The 26,911-nt window shown below is 35.6% G+C and overlaps 1 protein-coding gene across 7 annotated transcripts in view; it reads left to right on the top strand.

Annotated features, from left to right (window-relative positions):
• CSMD3 (CUB and Sushi multiple domains 3) overlaps positions 1–26,911 on the top strand; it is a 1,172,992-nt gene that overhangs the window by 934,325 nt on the left and 211,756 nt on the right. For all 7 annotated transcript variants that reach the window (XM_070630871.1, XM_070630869.1, XM_070630875.1 and 4 more), the window contains one exon: positions 17,083–17,199. In XM_070630871.1, coding sequence (XP_070486972.1) covers positions 17,083–17,199 — 117 coding nt within the window. The remainder of the gene's footprint in view (positions 1–17,082; positions 17,200–26,911) is intronic.

Genomic DNA, 26,911 nt, shown 5'->3' with positions numbered 1-26,911 from the left:
TCTCATCTCTAAAATGGGGATAATTGAAATTCCTTACTTCAAAATGTTGTTATAAGAAATAAAGGAAAGGTAGATGTCTACAAAATGGTCGTTCTGTTAATATCAGAACAGCTACTTAATTCTTGACTTGAATTGATGGGTTTATGTATCAGAAGGTAAAGAGAATAAAAAGAGAAATAGTTACTTTGGACTTAATTCTTCCAAAGAGAAAAAATAATTGTTGACATGGAAATTTATAGGAAATTTAAGAGAAAGAATGATTATATTGTCTTAGAATTTAGAGCCATACAAAAAGGAAATATGTTTATAGCCAGAAAAACATACTAAACTTAAAAAAATTTTTCTTAATTTAATGTCGCTAATCATTAAGAAAACCGTGGAAAACTTCCATGGGCCAGAAAAGAAATAACCAAAAATCCTGAATGGAGAAAACTCAAATGGTATGGAAAACTATAGATCCAAACGATAGGTGTTAATCACTAGGATAAATAGTTAAATAGATGGCTTCAATAGCTAAGGCGGGAAAGACCAAAGCATAGCATGCATTCACTAAGAATATGCCTGCCTAAAAATAATTCTATACTTTTCCAATAGGTTTCTATATTGGTAGGTCATAGAAATGTCAATTTCAGCACGGAATATGCCATAATATATACAAATAAATTTTTATGAATCAAAAATATTTCATGGGATCAGTTATAGCCCAATTAAGTATAGTTCATGTTGGTTTAATAGTCATATCTGCAGACAATATGGAGGGAAGACTAGACTTGGATTCAAATCCTCTTACTGTTACCTATGACCTGTGGTAAACTGAGCTTTGTTTTTTAAATTTCTCATACTGGATAATAGTTATTAATTCAAAAGCTTATTGTGGAGGTTCAATTAATAAACACGACACATGCAGAGGGCCTAGTAAAGTTCATGGAAAATATTGGCATATTAATATATGTGATTTTCAACACAGTGTCCCAAAAGAAGCATAGCACTGGAAAACATGCATTATATTTTGCATTGTGTTATGCTTTAGTTGAACTAGTATATTTCTGTCATTTTAATATACTTAAATCTAATTTATTAATGTTATTATATGGCTACTCATTCACTCACTCCTGAAAATATCATAGGAGTTAGTATAGTATTTTTAAATTTCTTGAGAGAATAATTTTTATAATCAATTAAGCTGGATATTGCTAGACTTTAACTATAATTGCTAAGATATTATGGAAATCAAATAAAAGTTGCTCAATGCATGCTTTAAGCTATTAGAAAACAAAAATTAAGATACATTCATGTTAAAAATATGACAATTGTTGGAGTCTGGCCTGGTGGCACAGCGGTTAAGTTTGCACGTTTCCAGGGTTCACTGGTTTGGATCCTGGGTGCGTACCTATGCACCGCTTATCAAGCCATGCTGTGGCAGGCGTCCCACATAGACAATAGAGGAAGATGGGCATGGATGTTAGCTCAGGGCCAATCTTCCTCAGCAAAAAGAGGAGGATTGGCAGCAGATGTTAGCTCAGGGCTAATCTTCCTCAAAAAAAAATAAAAAGGACAACTGTTAATTTCTAGTATAGCAGAGGGGAAAAAAGCCCATGTGTTAGAACTAGATACATTTAACTCTAAACAATGGTTTAAAAACAAGAAAAAAGCCTGAGTCAGTTATGTGACCTTTTCAATTTATTTATTTTGTACGTTTAAGCATGAGATAATGTTGTATAATTTGTAAAGTTGTTTGGAGAATTATATTAAATAACTTATTTAAAGCATTTTGTTCTGTGGCTGTTACTGTCACACTGTAAGGAGAGCTTAATACATTTTAGTTTCTTGATCAAGTTTATACGTATCTATTTGTTTTCTCTATGGTGATTGTACAGAAATCCAAAATACACAGGACTTGCTGGCATTCAGATTTAATAATGTAATACTTTAAAAGCCCAAATCAGTGTGTAAAGCATGTGCAATAGAGCTAGAAGGGTTTGTTGTTCATAAGGATAAATTCTTTCTAATGAAGATAAAACTTACATTTTTTATCAAAGTAAAATATTCATGTGATAACTAAGAAAATAATGCAGAATACTTACCATTTAAAGCAATTTAGAACAATGGCCATCTGCTCTATCCCCCTCTATTCTTCTATTCCTCAGCTGTCTTCTAATAATTTGTTTCTAAATGCTCAGATGGCTCTCTCCATGACTCTGAGTAACATATGAAGCTCTATTTCTTGATTTACCAACTCTAGACAATACCTATTGATTTCCATCCAGAAAGATAAAAAGTTATGTTACATCTACAGCTCCTCTCTTCAGTGTTCCAGAGTTATATTATTTTCAGTTATTCTAGTAATTGCCTTTGTCATGTGTTAATTTGCTTATGCCTTTGTTCCTAATTTCATCAATGTTTGAGAATCAGGTTGCTAGTCTCTGCTCCTTTTCATGCTAAGTCTTACCCCATAGTAGGAATCCTAACTAAAGTCTCTGAGAACATGGGCAGGAAATTTTGACTGGTAGACTTTGCTTTAGAGTACATAAGTAGGGGATTGGCTATTAAACTGTGATCCCTGAGTGCCAAAATAAGGAAAGTTTTTTATTTTTTTAATGTAAAAGTAAACACCAACATGGCTATATCTTAAAACTCTTTAAATGCAACCATATTTTGCTTTTTCTTATAATGTTGCCTTAGTCTCACCCTAGAAGACCATAATAAGTTCATGAAGTCTTGGGCTACATAGTACTTTTTAGCATGCAATTTATTTATACATTAATTTATACAACCAGGCTTTTAGTAAATATTTTTTAACCTGAACTGAACTATAAGAATTTACAAAGTTTGTCTATTTTAGGAGATAGATTCTTATCACAGTTTAGAATTAAGTGTACATTTTAAATCTGAAGAAAATGTTTTTAAGAGCTTATGTTGGACACTGGGAGATTTATATTTGTCAGAGTAGATCCAAAATGATAGCATCCTGTGGTAAGTCCTGCTCAGTGATGAGAAACGCTGTAGTTTATCTCATGAGAATGTCACATATATTAAATGATAGCAGAACAGGATATCTGTACCTGCAATTCACTTTGTGATCAAAAAAATTGTGTTTGGAAAATAATTTCTTCCCTTCTTATTTTTCATAGTTGTATCTGTTGAAACTCCTGAGTTACTTTAGTTATCTATAGACGTACTGGATTAAGGTAGAAGTCGTATATCATTCTTATCTATAATCTGACTCAATATTAGGTAAAAGTAATAAAATAAATAGTTATAGATTCCATATTTGTCCCCAAATGTTCATTACTTGATTTATTTCACCTTGTGGTGACATTTGTTTATATAAATACGTCTTTACCCTGATCTAGGGCACCAGCCATCTCTTCCTTCTTAGCCTCTCTCCTAACTAGTTCCTCTCCTTCCCTTGTTTTCCCAGACAGTCTCTTTTGAACACAACAAAGTAATCTTTAAAGCTTATGTCACATTATGTCACATATTTACTCAAAATTCACCGGTGTCTTCCTAAATCTGAATAAATGCCAAAGATCTTATAATATGAAGCTCTACTTAATCTGCCTATATAGCCTCTGACTTCTCTACTACACTCTGTGGGCTACAGTGGCCTCCTTGATGTTTCTTCAAAGCACTGCTCATAATTCTGCCTCAGAGCTTTTGCACTTGCTTTCCTTTCTGCCTGAATGCTTTTTCCTGAGCCCTCTGGCTGGTTAGCTCTCAGACTTCCTTCAGGCATCTGATCACTTGTCTCCTTAGTAGAAAAACTATTCCTATTTACCCCACCTCTGCTCCCTAAAGCTCCCAGGATGGAATCAGTATATCTAAAATTGAAACAATATATTCTGGGTAAAGAGATCTCTGATGTGGGTAAAGCCTCAGTTATTTTAGGGCCTTAGAGTTTTGAAAGGTAAATTATTAAATTTGGGAGTATTTGCCATATTACCAATGCAATATTCTTTTTTTAAAAAAATTGAGGTATAATTGACATATAATGTTATATTATTATTATATAATTATATATATATTATTATAATATAACGTTATATGTTAGGTTCAGGTGTACAACATAATGTTTCGATATTTGTATATAAGGTGAAATGATCACCACAATAAAGCTAGTTAATATCCATCACCATACATAGTTATAATATTTTTTTCTTGTGATGAGGAATTTTAAGATCTACTCTCTTAGCAACTTTCAAATGTACAATACAGCATTATTAACTATAGTCACTGTGCTGTACATTACATTCCTCTGACTTATTTATCTTGTAACTGGACCAATGCAATATTCTTGATCTTTTCCATTGTTATAGCATACACTGAGCATCCAACTGACAGATAATTATAATAATAAGACCTAAGAATAAACATATCTGGACTGTTAAAGAATCACTAGCTGGCCAATTATTCTAAAGAAGAGAGAGTATCATTCATTCATTTTTTTCAGGCATTCAAAAGTACCAGTTATATGCCTGGTCCTTCACTAACTGTTAGGGATGGAAATATGAATTCAGTGTGGTCCTTGTCCTTAAAGAGTTTACAATCTGCTGAGATACAGACAGGTAAGGTCCATTGCTAGAAATAAAAACAGAGTACTGTGAGCACAGCATGGAGGTGCATCTGACCTAGTTACAAAGAGATATCAGGGAAGTCTTCCTTATGAAAGTGATACATGAATCTTGACAGTATAAATAAGAAGGAACCAGGTGAGGCACAAGGCATAAGGTGATGGTGTGTTTCACTCCTAGGCTTCAGTATATGTAAACATATAGAAGCAAGAATAAAAAGGGGATGTTGGGAGCATCTCAAGCAGCTCAATTTGGCAAGCACATAGGGAGGAGGACTGATGAAAGATAACAGCTTACCTGATTTGAGAACAGTTTGAAGTTTTGTACACACATTATTTTATACCTCACCACAACTCCATGCATTAGGGACTACTAATATTCTCATTTTACAGATGAGGAAACCAAGACTCAGAGAGGTTCGGTCACTTGCTCAGAGTCGTACTTGTCTAGCAGCCTTGTTTTGGAGTCCATGCTCTTAATCATTACCCTATAGGTAGGCTGGTTAATTCTACAAATGACCTTGTATTGATCTTTTTATATCTCTAGAGCCTAAGAGTACCTGGCATACTTTAGTTGGTTAAATGTTTTATGAATGAATGCATAGCACCAAGAATAAGAGGTGAGATTTTGGGTTCTCCACTTATTTCTGAAATCTTCTTCCAGATTAAGTATGAGAATTGACAAAAGGTAAATTCCTACCAACAACTGAAAAAAGTGATCATCTGAAATGCATTTTTGCATTTTATTTGAAATACAACTTTGCACAGAATACAAATACCTTAATAGATACAGTCAGTGCTAACACAGTTCTTTTGAAATCTGCAACATTATTTTCAATACCTTTGTTTCACTCATGCTAACATAAGTCCTGAATTCTCGGGGTGGGGGGGGGGTGAGGATTTAAGTAACTCAATCACTGATGACCTCTAAGTCTGTCCAAAGTACATAAACACAAATATGTTAAGATTAGATATCCAGTAGTCATCTGGAATTGTTCTTTGTTCACCGTCCAACTATATATGGAATGATAAAAGCTTTTAAAAGGAGTCCTCTTACTCTATCAACTGAAGAGAAAGCTTTGAAACAAACACACACAAAATAATAAGTTAATTTCATAATTATAGCTTTCCAACTTGAGAGTTATCACTCATTAGTAATCTCATGTGACCTACTTTCAATTAAATCATATTGTTTGAGTGTATGAACAAGTAAATAACTGAACTTTTATTCCAGATCTTCTACTTAAATGGCACGACTTGCCTTAGGTTAGTTTCTTATTTGAAATGTTCTTGATGTTTACAAAGTTTTTTTGAGATGTGAAGCAAGTCTGGAGCCGCATTGCATTATAAATGCATATAGAGATTATCTAATTTACCGAGCCATTTAGCATTTGTTGTCATTTCAATATGTGATGTAATTAAATCATGTAGATGAAACATTCATAAAACAAAGGTGCAGTGATAAATTATTTCTGAGTATCATAAAATATCTGCCTTTCATTAGCTACCCATAGGAATTTTGTTCACAGAGATAATACACAGATTATGTGTCAGAACTATGTTCCACAAAGAAGTGTAAACGTATTTTGTATTGAAAAAAGTTGAAGTGGTATTGGAAAAAAGACAAAACCTGTTTCATTTTCATGCAATGGGGCGACAAGTATTATTTAAAAGGAAATGGGAAGGACAGCGAATGTTATTGAGCACCTGATATTTTCCAGGCACTTATGTACATTATCACTCCATTGGCCTCCTGCATCCTAGTCTAGAGAATCATTAACATTGTTATAAATAAACCCCCACTGCTATGAATTCTGGAGCATAGTATGTAGAGTCTCCCATCTAAGAAGCAATTTCATTGCAAATCAGTGCATATAATTCAAAGCATATTTTCTTGTGACCACTGACTTGGAGCTCATATTTAAACCATTTTTATTTTCCCTGCATTTGGCTTCTCAGTCACTATGCTATGTCTCCTTATGGGTAGTCACATGGCTGATTATTGTATTAAGATGGCCCCATTCTTACTACCATGTAGTCTATATTTATGTCAGACTTCAAACATAACTTCCTAATGTGCTTCCAGTTTTTGCAAAAAAAACAGAAAAAAATTTATTTATACAGAACGTTGAATTAACCCATGATTCTCTCCATACAGATGAAGAAAATATGTAACAGTAACTGTTAGAAGTCGTGGTAAGATTCAAATGGTATTAAGGAATAATATTAATGTGATGAGACAAGAGATATAAAGATAGCCAAATCTCTACTTCTATTGGGGAAACAAAAATCCTACTAACAAAGTTCATTCCACAAAACCTAGAAGAGAAAGAAAGCAGTTTTTTCATTGAATAAGCATACCTGGAATACAATACACATTGCAGGCAGTCTATAAAAGACTCTACAAAGACCAGACAGAATCTTACACAAATTTATACAGTAAAGAAAGAACAAATAACAATTCTTTTATCTCATCGAGAGGCAAATGTATGTACCTTGTCTCTTACATACCTTGTGAGTGTACCTTGTAAGAACGCTGAGTTAATTTCAGAAGTATGTCTTTACAGTTCAAAGGTCAAAAGGCCGGCAGCCTTACACTATAAAATCAAAAGTTTGGACCTATTATGTTTTCAAGGAGATACCCTAAAAGAGGAGGGGGGAGGTTGCCTCCCCTTTATTAAACACAGAAAATTTCATTTTATGCTTATACTTCAACGAGTGAACCATTCACTCCAAGATTCCTAAGGGAGATATATGGATAAAACAAGATGATATAGAGCTGTCTTTACAACAAGGAATTTGGTTCCAAATCCCGAAACACTAACTATTGAGTTAGATTGAAACACATGGGAGAGTTTGTGAGTAAATCTGGACCATATTTAGCCTACGGTTCTAAATAGCCTCAAGCTTAGCCAGCCCTAAAAGGGGTATTTCTCCCCAAGTTCCCATCCTGAGTTTTAGGACATTTCAGATTCAGGGAAGAATTGATCTGTCCTGTTAGGAAAAGAGACAAAAAAGCAGGAAAGAAAGTGCCCTCAAATACAACTAATATTTTCCAGACCTTCTTAGGCCAAAACAACAATCTCTGAGCCAAGCTCCTTTAAGGAAAAAAGTAGACAGAAAATGGCAAAGATATAGAAAGGGGGTTTGGGAGGAATCTGATTAGAATAGAGGCTCCTTTTGTGTGTGTGTACTCTGATGAATCTTCTGGACCTTAGAATCATCTTTTTAAGTGTAGAAAATAAAGTAAAGGGCTGGCCCCATGGCCTAGTGGTTAAGTTTGGCATGCTCCTCTTTGGCATCTGAGGTTCAGTTCCGGGACACAGACCTACACCACTCACTGGTGGCCATGCTGTGGCAGCAACCCAAGCACAAAATAGAGGAAGATTGGTACAGATGTTAGCTCAGGGCGAATTTTGCTCAAGCAAAAAGAGGAAGATTGGCAACAGATGTTACCTCAGGAATGAATCTTCCTCAGCAAAATATAAATAAATAAAGTAAAGCACATAGGCTTGAAAGATAAACCAATTATACTGAAATACACTTAGCAAAGTACTTAAAATCTATAATTGAAAAAAAACATTTTTGATGTAATAATATATTATTTCCTAATTAATGGCCTAAATTAGAAGTTCTAGCAGCAGGTCTAATAACTACTGTAATTTTTAGCAGTGACAAGCAAAAACAAGATTTTGAGGTATCTGCAAGAATTATAATGAAATACAAGAATGTCTATGATGTCTATTGGTGACAAAGGCCCAGTTACTTCTAATACTACCATGCTTTGTTGCCTACATTTGAAATGAAAGGAAATGCTAAAATTCAGTTAGAAAAAAAATTCAGTTAGGCTCTAGTGAAAATATAGACCTCTTTTTCCCCATCCAAATTCATGGAACAAGGAAAAGAACCCCTGAATTATAAGGAAAAGGAGAAGATGGGCCAGTTTCTCCTCCCTTTCACAGGTAGCGTTGGCCTTTGTTTCCACTTGGACTTCTAAAGGGTAAAGAATCCAGGGAAGTAGAGGACCGCATCCACAATGATCATTAACGGTTGGGCACAGTGACTCCACCCTTGAGAAAACAGCTGAATTGAAGTTGTAGGTTCCTCTTCCTTAAGGATGGAGTACTCTGCTCTTTATCCTTAGGGAAAATTAAGAGGAGAGGAAAATAAAAGTCATGATCTCCTTCTAGAGGGCAGCAATGCCCTGGGTAGGATTATTAAAAGGCATTCTTATCTCTCTCAAGGTAAGAGTTTGAGAAACACCAGGAAGTTCTTCCTGTCCTTTCTCTTAACTTTGCATTCCTCCCTGGGATTGATGAGGTTAGTTCATTTCCTAAGGCTTTATGAAAGCCTTATTATATTGCCCCCAGAAGATGCTAGAATACGTCAGGAGAGTTTCTTAATTCATTTTACTTAAGCCCACACCATATACCAGATCTAACAGACACTTCCTGTTCCAGTTCCAGTTTGAATTTTCCTCTCTTTCGAGGCTACTTAGTCAGTAAATAGTGAAGCTGGAATTCGAAACTAGACCTTTCAGATTCCAAAGCTTTGAGTTTTATATTGAATTCTACTATGCTACCCTAAACAAAGGGTTTGAAAATCTATGAATTTCACATTCCATGCGTTTAGTCAACAGCAACATATTTATATAATGCATATTTATTTTTCCTCATATTCATGACATATTTATTAGAAATCTATTATATAAACAGACACTCTGCCAGGTTCCAGAGGTATAAATGGTGTGCACAAAAGGACATAGAAACTTTGACTTAATAGATTTTGGAGTCTAGAGATAGTCAGACCTTAATCAAAAAGCCTTATAAATAAATGTATAATTACAAGTTGTAATCAGTGTCCTGATAGTAGTTGATGGAGTTCTGTACGATGAAGGCTTCTGAACTAGTCTGGAAGACAGGGAAGACTTTCATGAGAAAGCAATGTTTGTGAGGAAAGCAGGGAGAAGTTAAGAAACTGTTACAGAATGGTTTTTCCTCTAAATTCATTTTATACCAATTTACTAGTTGTTTTAAGTAATTTTTTAAACAATAAAAGATTGCAATCACTCAAAATTTATGACTTAGAGAGAAATAAGGAATAAACTAAGCAATTAAAAGAGATACTAGTTTTTTAAAAGCATCAATAACTCAATTGAAATCATTTTAATAATTTGTCTTCCCATACACAGTTTCCTACAAAATTGTAGATTAGTGATTGCTAGAGAGTTGGGAGAGAATAGAAAGTGACTGCTAACGAGTATAGGAATTCTTTTTGGAATGACAAAAATATTCCGAAATTGGATTGTGGGGTTGATTACACAACTTTGTGAATATGCTAAAAAACCACTCAATTGTACACTTTTTTTTTTAAGATTGTATTTTGTTTTTTTCCTTTTTATCCCCAAAGCCCCCTGGTACATAGTTGTATATTCTTTGTTGTGGTTCCTTCAAGTTGTGCCATGTGGGACACTGCCTCAGCGTGGTTTGATGAGCAGTGCCATGTCCGTGCCCAGGATTCGAACCAACAAAACACTGGGCCGCCTGCAGCAGAGTGCACGAATTTAACCACTCGGCCGTGGGGCTAGCCCCACCAATTGTACACTTTTAAGGGTGAATTTTATGTATGTCAATTATATCTCAACCTTGAAAATGAGGTTAAAAATGAGTGAGATAGGTATCATAGATGAACTACCAACACCCACAAGATCATTATTAGTAGTAGAATTTGTATATCAAACATGGAAGATCTATCCAAAGAATATAGCTATTCATAGGCCTTTGTTATAGAAAGACTCTTCTTTTTCTAAGAATACACTCTCTGATGGAGAACACAGCTCTAGAGCACTGAGAGATAAGGGGTATGCCTTCCTAGCCAGCAAAATCAAATGAATGAGTCCAGGCAATCAGTGAGGTGACAGACGTAGAAGTTCATATCCTACGAAGTTGACTTAGTGAGCCCTTAACATGGTTTGCAAGCCACTGATTACAACACTGAGGTGCATATCTTTTTAGTGTTAAACAAGAGTGTGAAATTATAACAGGAAGTTAATTCACAAGTAATGAAGAGTGATTTTTGCCTTTTTCTTTTAAGTGAACAGATGAAGCAATAGAAAATTGATAGTAATATTATCCTTCGTTTTCCAGATAGATGAACGTGAATGTATCAAAAATAATGCAGAGAAAAATGAAAAGCAAAATAAACAAGTGATTTAGAGTAATAGTTTATAATTTAAATTTATCACCATTAAGATAAAATAGGCTTATTGAAAGCTTATCACCTAAGGCAGATAAACAAAATGAAGTACCTGTGATTATATGGAGACATGAAGAGAAGCATGAAATGAAGGGCTGAATAGTTAGGTATTTTTACTAAGATCAAGGTTTTGAACAAAGGAGAGAAAGAAGCAATAGTAGTTTTAATCTTAAAGTCAGTACTGGGAATAATAGCTGTCTGCATTACAAATTCGTATCACAGAGTTTAAGGATTGTGAAAAGCCTTCTCTTAAAAAAAAAGAAAAGAAAAAACTCCATGGGAGATATAGCTTTCAAACACATTCTATACCAGGATTTATGGTTTGTGACATTCAATCAGGTATATCGGGGCATAAGTAATTTACTAGAAGTGGACCAGCACCTTTGTAGGTACAGCAGTTCTTTCAAACTTAAGGAGTCACAGGCTGCATCTAGTAAATTATTGATTTAATATATCATATTGCTCTTTAGTGACCTGCAAGAATTCATCACTTTTAAAAATACCTAACTTGCTTTCTGAGAAGAATTTATGTTATATAATAATTTTCATTATAGACTATTTGATAAATTATATGTTACACAGTGAAAGGACAGATTTGAAATTGCAAGTACCTTAAGGCAAAGTTCCACGTATTATAAATTCTCTAACGTATCTGGACATTCAAGTAGTACCTTGTCCCTCTGTAAATGGCTTGGGATTATTCTTTTTCACTTATTCTTCCTCAGTCCTCCTCCATCCTACACACATGGTAAGACTATAGGTGGAAAGTCCTTTTCATTGGATGACTAGAAGCCTTAAAACTCAGTTACAGCCTCATCCTCTGATTTCCCTGGAAATACCACATCTGCCTACTGCATCACCACTTCATAGTTCAGGAGTAAAACAAGTATGTGCCATATGCTGCATGGACACATTTTACTTACACAAATCAAACCATGCAAATTCAGCTGGACGAGGATTTAAAAAAACAAATAGAAAATGAGAGAACAAGAAAAATAATACGAAATTAAATTTGCATGGATAATTTCACTCACTCAGTGAGGTTATGCTCCAGATGGATAAAATGTTAGCATGGATTTGCTACCGTGAAATGGTAGGCAGTAGTTTGCTGTTCCCTCAGTGGAAATCAGTATCCATGTGGCTCTCGGATTGTAAAAATCTTATCATTGTATATATTTCTAATGTTTAAAGGTATGTAATCTTTCATTTAATATTGCCTCTAAGTGTAAAGCAACAGTGATTCCTGGTAATCAGAGAAATAGTGAAGATTTCAATCACAGAAAGAAAAAAAATAAGTTTATATAGATTTATTAAGAGAAAGTTTGTCTCAAGTCTGTCTTGGATTTAAGTGAATTTGTGGGGTAATTTCAACCAAATGAAATGTCTGTGTTATGTACTGACTGTGGAACACCGTACAGTAGACTGGTCCTGCAAGTGTAGTTTATTTAATCATCCGACACACATTTGCGGAGAACCTACTGTTTATCAGAACTGTTCTAGAGAGAAGAGGAATATGATAAGACTTGTGTGTCAGAAAAATTGCTAGTAGTGGTAAGAAGTTGTGGGAATGAGTGGAGTTGGTTGTCTACTGGAAGAGCCCATGTGGAAACTGTTGGGAGTCTGGATTGTGGCAGTTACAGAGGCAGAGAGGAGAGGGAGAGGCGAATAAGTTACATAAGTGTACAAGCAACAAATCAATGATGTATTGAACCCTAAGAGTCAGAGAGAGAGTGTCAAGAATAATAGCATTTTATAATAGGCTAAGTTTGACATTTTAAATGTTTAAAATACCTTGGCTCTATAAGTATACATAAACACAATTCTTTAGTGCTATAAAATCATAATTAATTACAGTCAATAATATAAATGTTAGAATTATTGCCCAAGTGATAGCACATTTTAGAATCATCAATCTGGTATTTCACAAAGTGTGTTCTGGGGAACGTTGGTCCTGTGAGATGTTACTCTGAAGCCGAGTTTCCATGATCAAATAAGTTTGTAAGAAATTGCATGACATCCCCCAAACCCTGCTAAAGACTCAAGGAAGTCCTTTCATAAAGACCCTGTTGCTTTTACCCATGTATTTCCCAAACTTACTTACTCATAGAACCATTTCTTCTCATAATTAATCTGTTATACAAATATGCTTTTAAAAATATAGATTTAAGAAGTGCTCATATGTATCACCTAAGTTATAATCAGGAACAGGTGAGTTCTTATAATTAATGCATTTAATGCAGCCAATGGACATTGGCTGTTTAAAGAAACACAGCCATTTGACAAAAGGTGTTAGTCAAATGGCAAAAATAATCATAGAATTCAAAGTCCTGGCTTGCTTTAATCTTCGACCGATTATTAACAGTGCCAGAAAGATAAAGACTACCCTTTTCTGTGCTAGCCAGTAAGATGAAATTACAACAGGAAGAGAGAATATGAGAAGCTTCTAGGAATCAATATTAGGAGAAATAGTAAAGTTGGCCGGGCTTGGTCATTATTCCATTTAGATTTTTATAAGCATAAAACAGATTACAATAAATCTGTATCTCACAGGATAGTTAATTTTTCCTTATTTTCATATTGCATAAAATATTGTCAGTCACTACAATATTCCACATAATTGACTATAAATTAGGCCATGCTGTAAGCCCTGACCAGAAGAAACATAAAATTATTGCTACCAGTACAAATAACAGAATCTAACATAGTATTAGTTACCAAGGGCGTGTGATTATACTGCAACCATGCATATATTCACCAGTGGTTAAAAAAAGTCTTCAGATTTTTCATGTTTATAAATGAGATTTTCAACAGAAGCTGTCCTAAATGTCCTATGCAAAATAAAATATACAAAACAAATTGAAATTGTCAGATGCATATTAATGTGGAATGGCGGAATGTTCATGACTAGGTCCCAAAGCTGAACTTGAGCTAGTAGCTCTCATTTCTATTCATACTCTCCAAATATAAAAATAACAGCTTTTTGGGGCCGGCCCCATGGCCGAGTGGTTAAAGTTCCATGTACTCTGCTTCAGTGGCCTGGGTTCTCAGGTTCAGATCCTGGGTGCAGACCTACTCCACTCATCAGCCATGCTGTGGAGGCATCCCACAAACAAAGTAGCAGAAGATTGGCACAGATGTTAGCTCAGGGACAATCTTCCTCAAGCAAGAAAAAAAAAAAGGAGGATTGGCAACAGATGTTAGTTCAGGGTGAATCTTCCTCACAAAAATAAAATAAAATAAGAGCTTTTGTCACATACATTCAAAGTATTGTGATTTTGGAGAACCTTAAAATCAGAAATTAACACAAAACATACTGCTTATTCTTGAGTAATTCTCTCTTCAGTAGTGTTATCAGTTGAATAAAGTTCAGTGCTGAAATAAGAATACACCTGACTACTCTAATCTCAAACAATAATGAGTAATAAGAGTGATGCATCTTTGGTTATTATGATCACCATCAATTTGTTGTTGTTCTGGGGAGTTCTAATTTTACTATGTTTAAGTCTAACTATTTATTACTGTTTTATAGCACATTAAAAGAAAAAGAGGCAGGGGGCTGGCCCCGTGGTGCAGTGGTTAAATTCACACATTCTGCTTTGGCAGCCCGGGGTTCGAGGATTCGGATCCCGGGTGCAGACATGGCACCGCTTGGCAAAAGCCATGCTGTGGTAGGCGTCCCACGTATAAAGTAGAGGAAGATGGGCATGGATGTTAGCTCAGGGCTAGTCTTCCTCAGCAAAAAGAGGAGGATTGGCAGTAGTTAGCTCAGGGGTAATCTTCCTCAAAAAAAAAAAAAGAACGAAAAAGAGGCAGCACATTCAGTAGCCACCCTACTCAATACAACATAATGTTTGCGTTGTATGTGTGTGTTTTAAATATATTGCTCTATTTTTAGACTTTGGTCAGGAATCCATCAAAAGTTTTGACTTTTTCTGGGGCCAGCCCAGTGGTGCAGTGGTTAAGTTTGTACATTCTACTTTGGTGTCCTGGGATTCTGGGGCCAGCCCGGTGGCACAGTGGATAAGTTCTCTTTGGCAGCCTGGGGTTCACTGGTTCGGATCCCGGGTGCGGACCTATGCACCGCTTGTCAAGCTATGCTGTGGCAGGTGTCCCACATATAAAATAGAGGAGGATGGGCATGGATATTAGCTGAAGGCCAATCTTCCTCAGCAAAAGGAGGAGGATTGGTGGCAGATGTTAGCTCAGGGCTAATCTTCTTCAAAAGAAAAAAAATAAGTTTTGACTTTTTCAAACTGTCACAATTCTTTTCAAGCCGCCTAACACACCACTGGATCTGTCTCTCTTTAAAAGTCAAATCAGGCATTTACTCCCATAAATTCCCAACATAAAACCTAAACCTAAGAATTTCTACTCTCCTTCAGCCTTCTTCTTAGGTCACAGAGGAGTGTCACTAATGCTTTCGGAAGCTAATCACTCCACTTTAGCTCTTGATCTTATCTTTTCCAAGCTTCTAGGTCACTGCTCCTGATCTCTCCTCCGTAATGACTCCTTCGTCTAGATTAAACAAAACAACAATCACAAAAATTCGTCAGCTTTGCATCTTTCCCCAACTATTCCCTACATTCTCCTTCTGTTTATGGCTAAGATTCTGATTACTTTTGCATTTCTTTATATATCGCTTACTCTTCATCCAACTACAATCTAGCTACCACCTCTTTACTCTAGTTCAGGGGTCAGCAAACTTTTTCAGTAAAGGGCCAGATGGTATTTTGGGCTCTGCTGGCTACATATGTCTCTGCATATGGTTATTTAGTTTTTTGTTTTGTTATCTAACAATTTAAAAATGTAAAAACTTCTCTTGGTATGGGCTGGAATTGGCTGGCTGGCTGCTCTGGCTGAAACTACTGTATTAATAATACCCAAAACTCGGTTTTTGGTGTCTGAGGGAATCCTCCCCCGCACAGGTTCAAAGCCGATAAAGAGGCAGGCTGAAGGAAATCAGACCATCAGCTGTAATAGTGATAAAAGCTGAGGAGCAGTAACAGTGGGCTTCCTAGCAGCTACAGGTATCTTGCAACAACCATAACCACCCACTCACCAGCCTTTGCCTAGAATACTTACGGTGCAGAGAAGGAGACCAGCAAGTGTGCTCGCAGGAAAGCTCCCAACCAGAAGTAAAGTTCCAGTGTCAGATGCACCAATCTGGAAGCTCATTCTGCCTCCAGGGGGTCAGGGGCAGGTCCGGCAGGCAGGTTGGCTGAGGTAAAATCCCTCTTCCAGGAAGCCACAGGCTTAGAGAAGAAGCTCCCTGCTCCTCCAGATTGCCAAGTCCACTAAAACTTTTTTGTTTATTACCACTTTGCAGCACTCGGTATTTTTGAACCCTTTCTTTTAATTGAAATTCTCTTCTCCCTTGGCTCCCAAGAGGCTAATTTCTCTGTTAGCCGTGTTCTATCTGATCCCACCTTGGCATTCCCCAGAGCTCCTCTTTGGCCGTATTTTCTCTTTCTACATACTTATGTGGGTGATCTTATTCACTTAAATATATCAACTATCATCTTTATGCTTTCAGTACTTAAATTTCCATTAGTAGCCCAGTTATCTCTTTCAATTCCAGAACTATGAATCCTAACGCATCCCCCTATCCGTGAACAACAGAACTATCATCTATAAATTTGCCAGAAACATTGGTTCCACCCTTGTCTTTTTTAGGAACGTAGCACATTTGGGGCTGAGGTAGCAAAAAAGTCTGCCTCTGTGCACCATCAGCAACACCTCTGATTTAAACGTAAATCATATAAACAGATAAAGGTTGGTGAGAGAGTATTTTACTTCGATTAGTGGCTGAATGTATTTATGCAGCCATCCCTGTCTCATGTGTAGGAATACTTAATTTGGTAGCAGCATAATCAGGATTGATTTTTGAGTAGAGTTTCAAAGCCTGGCAGTGAGTAAAACAATTTTCCACTTGCATATGTAATTTCTCATCATTATAAGGTGGTGATTATCTTTATACTTTTATCATAAATGGCAGGGCCACCATTATTACCTTCAGAGATAGCATCATTACAACACTATTATATTACTTTGTTTCTGAGAAATCTGATACTTAAAAGTTTTGTATGTGCACAATTTCTTATTTTTAAAATATTTGACAATGGAGATCTTGTTAAAATACAGAAATAAATGATACACCTTAAAATTTCGTAGCCATATTTTTTATATCAAGAAAATACTTATATATGAATTTTAAATTTTTTCTAAAAATAATATTTTTTATCACTTTCATTTCCTAGCACCCTGTGGAAGTCGTTCAACAGGTTCAGAAGGCACTGTTCTATCACCAAACTATCCAAAAAATTACAGTGTGGGACATAATTGTGTTTATTCTATAGCAGTTCCCAAGGAATTTGGTAAGTACGATTCATCTCATAGTATAGTATTTCATTCCAGACATGCTTTATTTTTCACTACATGCTGTTCAAAATGTTAGTTGTTTTTTATGAAATATTTGCTATTCTTAAAGTACTTTACTCTGCAATTCTTTTTAGATAGTAGCTTTGTAATAATAAAATTTTGAGGTTATTTTACTCAATCTGAATTTACAGTCAAGTACACAGGTGAACAACAATATAAAAATGAAAACAGGATTGTTTTTAATTTTTAAAAATAAGTACATCCAGTAATCTTGCAAGTGCCTTCATATTGGAATTATATAAAATGGGAAATTATCAGAACATAAAACAAAGTCTGCTCTGCAAAATACACACAAAATCAAATATAGAACTATTATAATAATGACAAAAATATGTACAAAACAATCATATCAGTTTTATACTTTATTAACACATTTCCAGAAAGATTTTGTTTTTAAGCACCTAGTTTCTGGGACGGCAATGAATATAAAAAGACAGCAAAGGGCATTTCAGCTCATCTTGTCAACCTGACAATCTGTTCTGCACTGGCACTGAGAGGACAATGTGTCCTTTGCTGCCTTCACATCTCCCTGATCAGAAGTCTTAGAAGTCACTTACCTGGCTTCTAAAGGTTTTGGATCTGAGATCCAGCTGGATGTAGCCCAGGTTAAGCTCTGCCTATGGATAGATAGGCCAAGGAAATTTAGTGAGCAGTGAAGTATGGGAGAGAGACTGGAAGTTCATACTTCTAGAGTTCAGATTTACAGCATTGCGTTACATAGTAAAGAATTTGCTGTAGCTGTAGTGAATGTCTGAGTCTGGATGACTAAGTATTTTAGCAGAAGGACATGGATTTTATCAAGTGTTTTGGATCATATCTTGACTTAATATTTTCTGCTGTTACATAAAATAAGCTGATGCTTCCAGTCCAATTTCTTGTAACTAGATACTACCTATATATCCTCCTTTTCTGTCTCCTGAAACAAGTCCAAGATCCTCAACTTGAGAGAACATTGTCATCAGAAGTACTAAACCGTTTATTTTAACCTTAAAATAAAGTGATAACAGCATTAGCAAGGTGTCTGTTTCTGTACTCTACGAAATATTTCTTACCTAGTATTTTGATCAGTTGAGTCAGAGTTGAGCTATTTGTTTGTGAAGAGAGTGACAGCTTAGAAAGAAAAACATCATCCATTTAATTGTGTTTATGTTCTGCCTTTTGTGCCCAAGAGAGTCTTTCCCTTGCTAGAGGGGTTTATAGTCCCCACCTGCCAAAAATGTTACACTGTTCCAGACAGAATCCTAGCAATGATGGTTCAGAAGACTGCCTGGCTATCTGAGTACTCTTTAGAAGCCATTAATTAGTTCTGTTATACTCTGTTCTGGGGATGCCATGTGACCAAAAGAATGAGAAAGAGGAAAAACAGCCATTTCCTTCCCTGATACATAGACGTGAGGGTAACCTGAAGATATTTTACCGTAGCCTATGTATGTTTAAAAAGGAAAGGAAAAAGTACTGATTAAAATAAAAGTAAATTAACAGATTCCTAAAGAATGAAATCTTTATTTTAGCAGGATTAATATAAGTTAGCTTTAGTCCTTTCAATGTAAAAAAGAATGCAACCAAAAATTGGTGGCTTTTAACAGTAATTTTTTTCTTTTTAACAAATCATCTTGTATTATTTGTGGATAAAATCAGTGTACTTTGATTTATTAGTAAGAAAATTGATTTTATTTTTTATAAATTTGCATCATTCTTTATTTCAAACTACATATAAAGGCAAGCAGACTTGGACTCTAATTTCAGCCTGTCACATCTTAGCTGATTGTCTTTGGACAAATTGCATAATCTCTTTGAGACTCAGTTTCTTTATTTGTAAAATGGGGCTCATTATGTCTACAGGGCAGAGTTGTGAGGAGTCAATGAGATTGCTTATATAAAGTGTGTCTCACATAGTTCATGCTCAGTGCCATTGGGTTTAAGACTGCCAGTTTTGGAATCAGATTTCTGGGCTCAGAGCACAACCCAATTTGTTCTTTTTCATTGGATAAGTCACAGCATCAGTCTGAGATTTACTTTTCTTATCTCTGAAATAGGGGTGATGAATGTCTACCTTATGGGTTATTTTATAATTAAAGAATATAATGTAAGTAAGTGATTGGCATAATAACACATGGTAAGTCATATAAACACACAGATGCACATACACACTCTTTTCTATATGTTCACATTCATGGACCACCACTACCCACTCCCCCACCCCCCGCCATAAAAAGATGAAATAAAATGACCTGAATTACTAGATTGGATTGGGGTCTTAAGAGTAGCATGGCTAAAAATAAAACATTTATATTATGTAATTAAAGCATGAAAATAATTATTTTGTGTTTCACATCTCCAGTACGTATCCAATAACCTGATGATCCCTTAAAATTTTCTGGGAGCAGAGTGGCGGAATTAGATAAATGTTGATCGTAGACTTCTTCCTATCCCTACCTTTGCCCCTTTAATGTGAGATGATCAAACAATAGTCATTGGGTCTCAGTCAAATTCCTATTTTGCTTCTGCTTCTTTTCATTCCCATTTTACCGTAATTTCCTTCTATTGCCACATTGAACTATATTTTACCACTTCTTAGGATCACTTTTTTCACTTTTCCTGTCATTTATCCCAAGTTATAATTATTCCTTCTTCTGTATCTTTTATGTGCTGACACTCTTAGAATTTTACTTTTTAAGTCATTTAGCATAATAGCTGTCAAATACACTTAGTTTGTTCACTAGAATTGCATTTTTTATGGAGGTTAAGCTTCTAAAGTCCTTATGTAAGGAGAAAATCAAATATAATCAACATTCCCCATGAAATACCTTAAATCTCCCATAGAAGATCATCTACATGATTTTGCACAAGACATGTTGCTTCTGAATAATTCTAACAGTACATTTTCCCTCCAATCTCAGAACAGTTAACGGTTTCTTCAGATACTACCAGATAAGCTAATTTGTTTTCTTTCAGGTCATGTGAATGGTCAGGCCTATTTACTTTATCTATTTTTGCCTGGTGTAGAATTGAATTCATAAAGTTAAATGTGCACATAACATGACTCTACTTTTCTGGTTGATTGAGTGAACACTGTTTTGTTTGTGAGTCAATTCCTGTCTTTCAGTTTTTCTGGATAAGAGAATTGTCAACTCATAATGCTTTTATGAGCATCATTGGATTTCATTTGAACTTCAGATATTGGGGTCACTTTGGCAATATTTATTCTGCAGGATTCAGTTGTGTATACTTAGAGAAATAACACTTCTGGATCAGTTGAGTAGCATCTATTGATATTTCACTCTATTCTATACAGGTAAACTATTTCAATTAAAAAATATCCTAGGGGCTGGCCTGGTGGCACAGCAGTTGAGTTCACATGTTCCGCTTTGGCAGCTGTGGGTTCTCCGGTTCAGATCCTGGGTTCGAATCCCGGGTGTGGACCTATATACTGCTTGTCAAGCCATACTGTAGCAGGCGTCCCACATATAAAGCAGAGGAAGATGGGCACAGATGTTAGCTCAGGGCCAGTCTTCCTCAACAAAAGGAGGAGGATTGGTGGCAGATGTTAGCTTAGGCCTAATCTTCCTCAAAAAAAAAAAAAAAATTGTGCTTTATCTTTTAATAAAATATGTTTTAATTTTCCTTCATCTTTCAATTTTTAATTACCATCTGTTTCCCATTGCATTTTGGTTACTTGAGTCTTTATTGCATTACTTTTAAGTGCCAAAAATATGGAAGACAGATTTTATTTTTTTTTTTGCCAGTGAAGATTAGCCCTGAGTTAACATCTGTTGCCGGTCTTTCTCATTTGTTTGTTTGTTTTTTTTTTCATAAGGAAGATTAGCTCTGAGCTCACATCTGTGCCAGTCTTCCTCCTCTTTATATGTGGGTCACCACCACAGCATGGCTGGTGAGGGGTGTAGGTCTGCATCTGGGATCCAAACCTGCAAACCCTGACCACCGAAATGGAGCATACCAAACTTAATCACTACACCATGGGGCCAGCCCCAAGACAGATTTTATTTTCTTTTGAATTTGGTATAGATAAGATGCTTTCTCTATATCTATGTCTGTTGACATTCTTAGAGGGGAAATATTTTTGTTAATATGTATTTATACCTAGAGTATAGGGGCCAAAATCAAATTGCAGGGAGGGAGATATTAGTAAAATTGGGGAATAAATGTTGTGGACTTCTGTTTCAACAATCCTGGCTGAGAAGAAACAGAAATAGCTAGGATGAGCCATAGTACCATAGTACTGTACAAGTCAGAGGCTAATGTTTGTTTTTGTCTGTTTTCTCTTGGGATAGAAGATAATGGAATATTTATTTTAAAGCCCAAGAGAAGGACAGAGAAGAGAGGGCAAAGCTGAAAATTTTAGATGGACCAATTGGTAAAGCAAGATGCTTGAAGCAATTAAGGAGATGAGATTTAAATAATGGAGAGCCTCTTTAAACTATAATTCAGAAGAAATGATTCATAATTAGTAACATAATACCTGAGTTAGTTTCACATGGAATATTATTTTTTTAAATTATCATCTCTTCCTATTCTCCCACCCCTGTTTGCCTTCAATCACCTGCTCCTTACATTCTAGGTGTTATCTGTATAAGAGAATGTATTAGTGTCCTACGGCTTCCATAACAAAGGACCACAAACTTGGTGGCTTCAAACCATGGAGATTTATTCTCTCACAGTTCTAGAGTCTAGACTTCTGAAATCAAGGTATCAGTAGCACCTCACTCCCTCTGCTGGCCCTAGGGAAGAATCCTTCCTTGCGTCTTCCTAGCTTCTAGTGGCTTCCAGCAATCCTCCATATTCTGTGGCTTGTAGCTGTATCACTCTGATCTCTGCCTCTGTCTTCACAAGACTTTTTTCCCTGTTTGTGCAAGTCTTCTCTGTTTCTGTGTATTTCTCTGTCCTCTCTTCTTATAGCCCCACTAATTGTTAGATTTAGGGCCCACTTTATCCAGTATGATCTCGTCTTAATCTTTAATTAATTACATCTGCAAAGACCCTGTTTCCAAATGCAGTTACATTCTGAGCTTCTAGGTCGACATGAATTTTAAGGGGCACGCTATTCAATCCACTACAGAGGATGAACTATATAACCACAGTGTTATGTAGAAAATCTTACTAACATAAATTACTCTATAAAGCATATACATATAAATGTGTATCAATCATTAGCTGTGTAGAATACAAACTGATGATCAGATTTCTTGGAGAATTCTGACATGTGAATTACCTGGAGGATATCCAGTCTACGGTGACTTAATTTTGTGTTTAACCTCCCAGATATTTTCACCTCCTAAAAGACTCACCCTGAATATATATTTACAAAGCTTATTCTTTCCCAAGATTACGTTTTACGTGTGGAATCAGAAGTGTGCATGAAACCTTTTCAGGTTTTCCTTCTAGATTGTCCAGTTAATCGTTAATCTGCTCTTGCATCTTTTGTTATTGGTGCTGTCTCTTGGTTGCATAGGTTTCAAGTTCATGAATCCCTAAATAATGCAAAGTTATTGTTAATCTAGTCTACTCTGTACAAAAGGCACATCGAGTTACTAAAACCTTTTGTGTATGGCTGTGGGAGCCATCACACTTTGATCTTCTCTCCTACGTTCACATATTTTGTGTTTGTTTCTTATTCACAACCATTATCTTTCCTATCTCCCATTGCAGTATTTCTTCCTCCAGTCAATCTAGCAATGTCTTTCCCTGTGACGTTGACTACAATATAGGGTTAGAGCTTTCTTTTAAAATTCCAGACTTTACCGTAATATTATAATTAAAGCACTGATAATGATTAGATAACAGTATATTGTTAGTTCTTATTATCTTCATTAAATTTAGTATTTCTTTTCTATCTTATAGACTTAGGTAACTACATAATGATTGTTAAATGCAATTTATTTTTGAAATATCAATCATAATTTTGACATTTCTGCGTACTCTGTTAGTTTGTGAAAAGTAGTCTTTAAAAATTTAGATCTCCTTCAACTTTAGGAGGAAAAAGCAAAAACAATGGACTGAAACTAAGATGCACACACACCATATATAAATGTACACATGTATGTATTTTCTTTTGGGTGTCTGGACTTTCAATATGTGTTAATGTAGTTTTGACCTGCATATATAAAGTTAACTATTCTCATTTTTTATGTCAACACTGGTAAGCATTTTTTATTCTGTGAGTATTCTTTAAAACCCACACATATGTTTGACTATTTTCCTTTTGATCTTATACCTAGGTGTTTTTAAATGACCTATTTTATTCAGCATCATTTAGGTAATTTATGTTGTTGTTACCTGTCTTTAGACTTAATTCAGTAATTTATTGTCACTAATTTTCTCCATATTTTAGTGACAAATTGTTTTGAGAGTCTTTTTGTATGCTCATTAAGTCAGTGAATCATTTTATTGGCATTCTATTTTTCCTGGTGTGAAGTTTTCAGTAATGAATGAACTTTTATGGTCAATAAAGGCTTTCTATATCTAAAGTGTATGACACTTTATTTTTTAATGGTACAATTGCATCAGAATTAATGATTCTTTTCTAATATTGAATTTACTTATCTAACAATGACAAATAATGTTTACAAAATGTGTTTATTCACCACTTGCCTTTACTATTTATCATTACTTAAATATAGAGCAATTGAAAAGAAAAGGGAACATTTTTACTTAAAATTAATGGTTGTTTTAATGTCAACATTGCAGGAATGAGCATGTTAATTTTGTGCCTGTAAGAAAGAAAACCCTTATTTTTTGAGTCTAACATTTTTGAGTAAGGAAAATGTGATTATCATATGTAGTAAGGCACTATTTATATAATTAGATCTGAAGCCATGTATGCTCACCAGGTAGAACAGGACGTCCTCCTCAATCAAAATGTGGTTTGGATGTCAAGACTCCTGACACCACAAGAGGGTATGAAAAGATTTATTATTCATATAATGAAGCTTTCCAAGAAGAGCAGGGCAGGATCCCAAGAAGATCTAAAATTGCTTAAAGGAGCAAGGAAAGCTGACTGACTTTGGGGTTTTATTGTGGTTACGGGGTCATGCTGGAGTGAAAGTTCCCTGACACAGGTCAGGGCTTGTGTAGTTTGAACTTCCCACTGGTTCTAAAGGAGCTTGCACCCAGGCTTTCTTATCAGCTTGCCCCAGTAAAAAGGAAGTGGGAGGGGCCGGGCTGGAAAGCCATCAGTAGTCAAACATCAAATATGGATCAGACTCTATCACAATTCATTGTTGGTGTTTGATGAATGAAATGTGCTGTATTTCATTTAATTGAATTTGAACTTGTTTAAGTAAGCCATGATGGCACTGTATGAGGCTTATATCCAGAGACTGGTAAGGGAGGTGAAAATTCCATTGAATACCTAGTTCAAGAGGTCAGCATTATGTATTGTGAGAAGTGAGATGAGTGCCTCAATCACTGTCAAAACAACTAGAACTCTGAAGAGGTTGTGGAGTGTCTTGGTGAGGCCTTGTATCATGGCTTTAGTATGTATAGAGACGTGTGGCATTAATTTATATTTGGGACATCTCTGAGACAAGATTCTCAGAAATTTTTACCCCATAAGGGATAACTTTGTATCAGGAGTTGTTGCTGCCTTTGGTTAGATCACATGGCCAGACTGTCGACAATGGCCCAAGGGTCTGTAGAAACATTCAGCTGGGCTTATTGTTGACCAAGGCATCTGATGCAAAGATCACAGCCCCAAGTTTGGGCAATTGTACTGATCACTGAATCTTTTATCAGGGATGTCTTGGTTAAGGTATTAAAAGCAGCAGCTCTCCAGAGAGTTCAGTTATGTGTGATGATACCAATGGTAACAAAGTTCATAAGGTATACAAACTCCCTTTGCTGTTCATTTAGTTGATCCTAAGGAGCTCCTCAGATAGCTAAAGGGTCCAGAGAGGAGTGATCTTCTGTAAAATCATGGCATCTGGCAAGGAACTAAGGACAAGGAAGGCCGTGCCCTTATGCAAGTGAAATATGCCAGAAGCCCTAAATTTTGCTCTAAAATGTAGGTGTCATTTCCATTTTTGCAAAGAGGCCTTAGTGGCCATGCCAAATTTGCAGGGTACTACTTCTGCAACCCAAGGCATGATGGACTCAGGGCTTGTGAGAGCCTCTGTTTCCATGACATAGAATATGCAGAATTGCTGCTGTAAGGGCATATGACATGGGATTAGGAGAGGATCTTCTTGCATCAGAAGTCCATGGGCACCAAGGGAATATGAAAATTTTTATTACTCACATAATGAGGCTTTCCGAGGAGAGCAGAGCAGGGTCCCAAACAAGTCTAAAATGGCATGAGAAGGCAGGGAAAGGAGATGGGGTTTGGAGTTTTATTGTAGTTATGGAGTGGTAGTGGGGGGAGAGTTCCTGGGTTCAGGTCAGTGCTTGCACGGTTTGAACTTCCCACTAGTGCCAAAGGAGGGAGAACTCAGGCTTTCTAATCAGCTTGCCCAGATGTGGGGCAGAAAGAGATGGAGATTGGTGGTTCGTGAAAGCTGTCAGCAGTCAAACATCAAAACATGGTTTCAGACTCTCTAAATCAAGCTGTAATTTATAAATTATATAATATATATTGATTATATATGTCATAACTTTATAACTTTCTACTGCTATTATATTCTCTTTCCATTTTAAGCAAAATTATTTCCTTTTAGCCTCCAAGAAAATGACTATAATATGCCCTAGAATGTGATTAGCTGAATTTTCAAAATAACTGTCAAATGATCTATTAGGTTATTATGGCAAATATGTGTTTGCATTCGTTGTGTAATGGATGTCAATGTTGATGTTTCACATTTCTCTCATTTTTTAAATAATTTATAGAAAATAAATCATGCCTAATAATTCAAAAGAAAACTTCAGAAAGCTTGGTGCAATAACATCGAGGTAGACATTTTATAAAATTCTTTAAATGATGGTTATGATATTTCACCTGTCAATATTTTTCCCGTTCACGTTTGCTATTAGTTTTTGCTTTATTTTACCAAGATGGTAAGTTCAGTGGTTGGCCCTTGAGGCTGTTTAATACCACTTGGCATAAGGTTGCTGAAGATTGTTTTGAAGTAAGGTTCAAAGTCGTGAAGTCAATGGTGGTAACAATAATAAATAGATTGAAGAGAAGATTGGAAACTTATTGTGGAATAGTGGAAAATAAGCTGAACTGGAATTCCAGAGGTCTGGATTATAGTCCTTTATTTCTCTCTAATTGGCCAGGTGACTTTGAGAAAGTTATTTAAGCTTCTTGGGCCTCATTTTCTGAATCTCTAAGATTAAAAGCTTTGATTCAATGGTCTCCAAGAACTTGCCCAGTTCAAAAAATATGTGAAATCTGTTTTTAAATTCAAAGAGTATGTTACTGGCAGCTAGAGAAGTAATGTATAGAGAGGCATTAACATTCTTTCTGAAATTCAAGAGTCTGCTGATAGATTTATGTGGATTTATGTAATTTCAGTTCATTCCAAAGATGACTAAGAATTTGACATAAATTCTGAATCTTTTATGTTTCTGCAAAAGTAAGATGTTATGTAACAATGATATTCTACATTCAACTTTTTTATTCTCTTTCTCTCTTTTTCTTCTTTTCTGTTTTTTAATGCATCAGAATATCCTAGATGATCATTTTCACCTTTGCCA

This window comes from Equus przewalskii, chromosome 8 (assembly GCF_037783145.1).
Source record: "Equus przewalskii isolate Varuska chromosome 8, EquPr2, whole genome shotgun sequence".
In the NCBI taxonomy this organism is placed as follows: Eukaryota; Metazoa; Chordata; class Mammalia; order Perissodactyla; family Equidae; genus Equus; species Equus przewalskii.
This window is presented reverse-complemented; position numbering and strand designations above follow the sequence as displayed.